The sequence below is a fragment of the Thermobia domestica genome, chromosome 15, assembly GCF_964235325.1.
Source record: "Thermobia domestica chromosome 15, izTheDome1.hap1.1, whole genome shotgun sequence".
Lineage (NCBI taxonomy): Eukaryota > Metazoa > Arthropoda > Insecta > Zygentoma > Lepismatidae > Thermobia > Thermobia domestica.
In genome coordinates this window covers 167,233,569-167,241,089 of record NC_137468.1, presented here as the reverse complement: position 1 = coordinate 167,241,089, position 7,521 = coordinate 167,233,569, and the positions used below count along the sequence as shown (strand labels likewise).

General features: G+C 37.1%; 1 protein-coding gene across 1 annotated transcript; it reads left to right on the top strand.

The window, feature by feature from the left end:
• Positions 1 to 787: 787 nt before the first annotated feature.
• LOC145671706 (histone-lysine N-methyltransferase SETMAR-like) lies at positions 788 to 5,832 on the top strand. Its single transcript, XM_081740906.1, has 2 exons — positions 788 to 862; positions 5,062 to 5,832. The coding sequence occupies exons 1-2, from the start codon at positions 788 to 790 to the stop codon at positions 5,830 to 5,832; spliced, it is 846 nt and encodes a 281-aa protein (XP_081597032.1).
• Positions 5,833 to 7,521: the final 1,689 nt, after the last annotated feature.

Genomic DNA, 7,521 nt, shown 5'->3' with positions numbered 1-7,521 from the left:
TAATCTTAATTTCTCCCTGAGACTACTTGAATCTCAAATGGCGTTCCAGCATCGCAATCATCATTTGCTCGCTGTGAATGCATCTTTTTTATTGCTTATCGAAGCGAAGGTGGTCGTGACTTTTAATTGAAAGGCAGAAGCATCGTTGGTAGTTGAGTCGTGACACATGTTTCGTTGTGCACATCAACGTTCTTTAGCTGTGGAAGGAATGGAAAGAAACTTCGAGATGTGTTCAATATTGTGTATTTTTCCAAACCGTGCTTTCTCTCTCATTTTGGGTACTATCGAGAGTGAAACGGCAGTAAACTCATGCAAATGCGTGACACTTAACAGTATTGGCTGTACTGTGAGAAAACTAAACTCTCGGAATCAATGTTGCATATTGATTGTTGCCTGCTAAACTCTGCAGTTTCTTGTGAATATGTTCCTTGTTCACATCTTTTTCATACATAAAAGGAACGTAAAACAATGCTACTGAGTCGAGATCCTGGAGTATTCCCTGAGAAAATATAGCACCCGCATCCCTACCGCATATGTAATATCTCTATCCGCGTCCGCAACATTTCAATCCTCATCCACATCCGCAAATAATGAGATAACATATAACTAACCACTGATGTGTTAGCCCTTTCTGAGTCTGAGACACTCCAATGTCATCTTTTAGCGATTGGCTGAACTGCATGTAAGCTAGCAACAAACACGTGGTCAATGCGTTCCGTCGCTCCATCTCTAACAAGGCCTTATCAGGAGCTTTCTGGACCTAGTGCCTGTTTTATCTTTCATTCACATGACTTCCCAGTTTTCTTCAGGGCGCTGGGTGAACGCCAAAAATTGGAATGCACGAACTCGAGACTACGTGGAGGTGAGTCCAACGCTCGAACCACCAGACTACGGAACCTCCTACATAACATATGCGTGCACCTTGTTTCTTCTATAGCAATTGCTACGTCAACAATACTTTCTAAGATAATAATTGTAAATACAGGGTGACAATTAATAAACTATATGTAATAAAACAGAAATTAGTGACAAACTACGTCACATGTAAACGGCACTACAGCCGTTCGGATCTAGGTTATGACATGTTCGGTATGTCTGCCATCTCTGGCGATCATGTGGCGAAGACGAACAGCAAAATTCTGCATGACCTGCTCAAGTGTCGGAACATCGATGCTGTCGATGACCTCCTGAATGGCGGTTTTCAGCTCGGCAATAATTTTGGGGTTATTATGGTACACCTTGTCCTTAACATAGCCCCATAAAAATGAGTCACATGGGTTCAGATCCGGGAAATATGTCGGCCAGGCGAGTCCCCTTCCAGTGGCCTCTGGGTACCCCAGAGCCAGAATGTGGTTCCCAAAATACTCTTCCAGGATGTCAAACACTCTAATGGTTCGATGGGGTCGAGTTCCGGCTTGCATGAACCAAACCTTGTCGGAATTAGGCTCATTTTGGATAATGGGTATGAAATTATTTTCCAAAACCGTCACGTATCATGCAGTATTCACCGTGCCGTCAAGGCATATCGCACCGATTCTTCCATGACTGGGCATTGCAAACCACACCATCACCCGTTTAGGGTGGAGAGACTTCTCCATTGTGAAATGCGGATTCTCAATCCCCCAAATGCGCTAATTTTTCTTATTGATGAACCCATCCAAATGAAAGTGGGCTTATACAATTCCTACCATGCGTATGCGCATACGAATTACCATTATCCCCTGTGCTCAACCACGCAGTTTGGACGTCATCATGCGAACCGTTCAGAAATTATGAAGGTTTTATTTTATATAGTTCATTAATCGTCACCCTGTACTTACCTTATAATTTTCTAAATCCTATGATATGATACCAGGGGCGTCATTTAGGGGGGCAGGGAGGGGCATTTGCCCCCCTGAGTTTGATATGTATATAGATTTTATCAATAGAATAGTAGTAAATCAGTGAAAAACGCGAAATTTTACTTATATCAAGGGGTCTTGCCCCCCCAAGCAAAATCTGAAATGACGCTCCTGTATGATACGGATCGAATTCAAGTTAACATTAAATAAAATCCGTTTGAATTGTAAGTGAATTCGCTACTAAGTTACAACAAACTCCATGCAGACACAAATCACAAAATTAACGAACTAAAATGTGTAGTTGCGCACGATCCTCTGTATATTTCTAACAATAAAATTGCGGAGCTGGTACGCTGAGATAATTTCAGACTTCGTTAATTTGTCTTTATCTCATTTCTTATAAAGGCATAATCGCCTTTATTCAGTAAGCAAAGATGAAAAGAAGATAAAAGATAATTGAGAAAAAAGAAAGAGCTAACTCAACACAAACTCACATAATCTCATATAATCTATGTAAATATAATTTTCAGTATACTGTATTGTGATGTGTTAGTTATTTTGAGGTAGGCTTGTTGATAGGTTGAGAAAGAGCTCCATGAATGAGCTCGAAACGTACCAAATAATTCTTTGAGGACGAATATTTTTTTTCTTATCATAATGTCTGTCCTTTCAAGTCATTTCAATATTGATAAATTGAAAGCAATTCGAATTATTATTATTATTATTATTATTATTATTATTATTATTATTATTTTGTGCAGGGATGTCAATTTAGCGTTTACAATAGGCATTGTACTATATTTCTCTCTTAACCCTGTATGTATTCACATGAGAACTCGCGAAAATAATCCACTTTCGGGTTTAATGTTGTTCTCTATAGAGTAAAAATCGTAATAGACATCGAGAAGCTATTTTCTGCAATCAATTAAGCGTCCCAAGGATATATTTTATCTCCACTTGTCTTGGTTGTCTTCTACAACCGGAAATGGTAGAAATCTGCTACCTCGTCCGGTTTCAATGTTAATAATAAAAAAACTAAACTCCTTCCCGTGGAGTACACGTGTCGCTACTACTTGCTTCTAATTCTTTAACAGTTGTTTAAATAATGAATACTTACTTGAATAATGAACAATTCTTTGAATAGTTAATCAAAGCATCAGAATTTATTTTGACATTTATTGGAAGACTCATTACGAACTTGTAAGTGTTAGAATGGGCAAGGGAATGACAGAGGAGAGTGCAATTGGAAGGGGATTTAACAGGAATGCTGTCTGTCGACTACATTACTTAATATCTATCTAGAAGAGATAATAAAATAAAAAAAAACTACAAAATGAAGACGCTATTTCAGTAGGAGCTAGATGATTAGGTGTATACGGTTTGCAGATGATATGGCTTGTTGCAGAATCTTTAGAAGAAATCCATAAAATGTTAGAAAACTTGAGAAGGGCTGTGAAGAAAATGGGATGAAAATAAATGTTAAGACAAAAGCCATGGTGATTGGAACGAAGGACTCGTTGTTAAATATAGAAGTAGGAGAGGAGAAAATAGAACAGGTGACTAGTTTTCGATACCTAAGTAGTATTGCTAGTGATGATATGAAATGTGGACGTGAAATAAAAGCAAGGCTAGGAATGGCGAAAGAAGCCTTTAGGAGGAAGAAAAGTCTGTTTTGTGGGACCTTGAATAAAGAGTTGAGAAAAAGACCCATAAAGTACTTCGTGTGGAGTATTGTGTTGTATGGATCAGAAACATGGACATTACGCAAACATGATGAAAAACCACTGGAAGCTTTCGAAATGTGGGTATTAAGAAGAATGGAGAGAATTACCTGGGCCGAGTGGAAAAAGAATGAGAAGGTCTTAGAATTGATGGAGAAGAACAATTAAAACATTATTAAGAAGAATAAATGAAATTTGTTGGGACATGGGCTAAGAAGGAACTGTATCAGAGGGATGTGCTAGAGGTATGGCGGCAGGAGAGGGAGGAGACGAAAGACGCTACAATTAATGGACGATGTCAAAACAGAAAAATCGTACACGATGACGAAAAGGTCAGCGGAAGACCGTGGAGCATGGAAGCTTCTAGGTTGCAGCTAGTGACCTGCCAATAATGGCAGAATACCTATGATGATGATAATGTTGACGAATAGTGGGTAATAGATTAAGTGTTTTAAGTATTGTTCAATTAGTGAATAGTTTTCTGAACAATAGTTGAATAATAAATTAATTATTTAGTAATTGCATTGTAAGTAGTTGTAATGGATAATGAATTATTGCTCTAGTAATAAATAATTATTTCAACAATTATTCAATTAAAGAATAATTATTTCATAGTTATGTAGATAATGAATAGTTTTTTGCTTTAGATCCTGAAGAATTTTTTGATTGAAAAATGAATAATTTATTCAAGTAATGATAATTATTTTCTCATTTGAATAATGAACAATTATAATGAGTATTAATTTGAGTAATTATTTAAATAATTATAACTTTTATCTAGATAAGTAACTTTTTGTGGATGGAATCAATAAATTGGGCTGGAAATGTTAACATAACTGAGAACATACTTGACTACAGAAGAAGGAATAATTCAACGCATTACGATTATAAATACGTATTACGATGTACGATTATAAATATAAAATGGGGGGATTCCGGGAAGATGGCTTACCACTAACTTTAAGTAGCAGAGTTTTGTACTCACCTTTAATACAAATTGTCTACTTTAAAACATTTTTATTTTGATATTTTGTGTTTTGATATGAATTTTTATACTAATTTAAGTAAAACAATTTGTCGTCAGTTTTAATATCCTTTTCATAACAATTCAAGTATTTAAACTTACCACAACAGTATACTCAGTGTCGAAATTATGTTTGTGCCATCTTGGTTGCAGTTTGTGCTGTAACCATTGAAATATTTTTCCTACAATTTGATTCAATCGGCTATGATACAATTTAAAAACAGTGACTCTTTGCATGGATTTAAGTCGGCAACATACAAGGGTCGTTCAAGGTTGACCGTAAGTAATCGTTTTGTACGTAAATAATCGATGAATAGCCGGATCATGATGAAGCTTGCGAGTGACGTAATGTATTCCTTCTCGAGTAATTAGCGCCTGGCATGACGTATTTGGCGCATGCGCAGCAGTTGCAGCGAACATGGCGGCAAGCAGTGTGTCTGTGGAGTAGAGGTGTGTAATCAAATTTCTTGTGAAGGAGAAAGTTACACCATCTAAGATTTTCAGAAGTTTGCAAGCACAGTATACTGAACAAACGAAGTCACGGATAAGAGTGTACGAATGTTGTGAACAGTTTCGCGGAGGACGCGAGCTGTTGACAAATGAAGCGCATGGACACATTCGACCGACTGCAGTCACATCAGTGAATATCGCACATGTTGAGCAAATGATTCTTGAAAACCAGCGAGTAACAGTGCGGGATATTGCTACCGAGGTGAATATCAGTGTCGGGAGTGTTGAGACAATCATTCACGACCACTTACGCTTCCGTAAAATCTGTACAAGGTGGGTTCCCCGCCAACTGACATTTGATCAGAAGTGGACACGTATGACGGTCTGTGAACAGCATCTGATTCGGTTTCGAGCCGAAGGTGATGAATTATTGCAATCCATCATCACGTGTGATGAAACATGGTTGCACAATTCAACCCCAGAGACCAAAAGAAGCAACATGGTGTGGCGGCATAAAGGTTCCCCCGCCGCCAAAGAAAAGCAAAACGCAGCCGTCCGCTGGAAAGATCATGGCAAGTGTCTTCTGGGACATGAAGAGGTTTTCCATGTGGATTTTCTGGACAAAAGAAGCACAATTAATGCCCAGTATTACTCCACATTGTTCAGTGGTGCTGTACGAAAGTCCATTCACAAGAAAAGACCTGGCATGTGGTCTGGAAATGTCTTTCTTCTCCATGACAATGCCCGCCCTTACACGGCCAATGTGACAATAACAACTCTGGCCGAAATGCGCTGAGAAGTTCTGCCCCATCCCCCTACAGTCGAGATTTAGCCCCCAGTGATTATCGTTTGTTTGCACTCCTTAAAGACCATTTGGAGAAAAGAAATTCACGACAGATGAAGCACTGCGGAACGATGTTCCCAGCGGCTACGACAACCACCAAGTTCTTTCTACGCCAAAGGAATAAGGGAGCTACCACAACGATGGCAACGGTGCCTCGACACATACGAAAAATACTTTGAAAAGCTGACATAGTTTCGTGCTTCTTGTGCTATCTGTTTCTTCTGAAGAAATAAAAAGTCCCGGTCAACCTTGAACGACCCTTGTAAATACTCATTTTATGAGACCCATACACGCAGACACATGCATGAAGAAACCTTCCAGCATGCATGAAAAATGATAAAATCACAGGCAAGTTGATCGTGTATGCCCTCGTTCGTGCATGTTGAAAGTATCCAAAATATTCTGTAAACATGCATGGTGGTTTTGCCGTTCTTCATGCATATTTACTGTGTATGTACTCGTTCACGGAAGTTGGTTGTTTTATATTTAGACCTGCCAATGACAATAGTGGAAGGAATCACATAACTCTTTCCTCCGTAATTCCAAGGTCATTAACGATAGATGATCTTCTAGTAAGTTGGACGGCAAGTTGGTACGTGTGTGGGCAAAAAATTCTTCCAACATGCATGATGAAATACAGCTTTCATGTAAGTTGGTCGTGCAAGTGTGTATGTCTATGGCTCCCTATATAGCTGTTAAAGTAAGAAAGATAAAATGAATGTCAGACGTGACAATATATTTTTAGTTCATATGCATAATAATATTCTGTTTCAACGGGAATAGAATAAATACTTCACTAGCAGTGTACTGTATAATGTGTAGTTAATACTTAATTTAAACACCTTTTAAATAGTTATTCGAGTAATAAGTAATTGATCAGTTAATTGAATAATGAACAATTGTTTGAAAACTTACTCGAATAATCGTATGAAGAGTCATTCGAATAATTTATAATTATTTGAATAATATTTGTTTGGATAATTATTCTAATAATAAGTAATCGAAGGTGCAGATTAAGTTTAAAAACTCCACGTTTTACAAAATTTACAGATAAAATTGAACACTGCATAGAAATACAACACTGCTTATAAGGAACAAATTTCTACAGGCGATTGATTTAAATGTTAAGCAATATAGCTTTATTTTATATTTACAAGTGTAAGGTTACTAGTGTAAAATCATTACAAGTGCTATGCAACGGTTAAAATAATTAAGTGTATATGATAAAAAAAAGACTGTATATAGATATTATTTTCTGACGGTGTGAATAATAAATAACTGTTTGAGTAGTCATTCGGATAATGTGTAATTTGATTTGATTTTAGTTTATCATGCCTTTCAAAAGCGAGTCTATACGAGACGTGGACTTACAGTTTAACTTGGGATCCGAACCACATGATAATGTGTAATTGTTTGAACAGTCATTAGAATAATAAATAACCATTCGAACAGTTATTCAAATAATGAATAATTATTCGAACAGTTTTTGAATAATGGATAGTGGGTTGAACAATAATTCAATTTTCAATAATTGTTTGAATAGTTGTTCGAGTAATGAATAATTGAGCAGTTATTAATGAATGACTGTTTTTTTGAAAAGTAAATAATAATACTAGTCCTTATCACGCAGAACTACAATAT

Excerpts from the sequence above, each read along its gene's own strand:
- LOC145671706 (XM_081740906.1), top strand. The coding sequence starts at position 788 with ATGACTTCCCAGTTTTCTTCAGGGCGCTGGGTGAACGCCAAAAATTGG. Across the intron at positions 863-5,061 it reads GAACTCGAGACTACGTGGAG|GAGAAAGTTACACCATCTAA; the intron begins GTGAGTCCAACG and ends TTTCTTGTGAAG.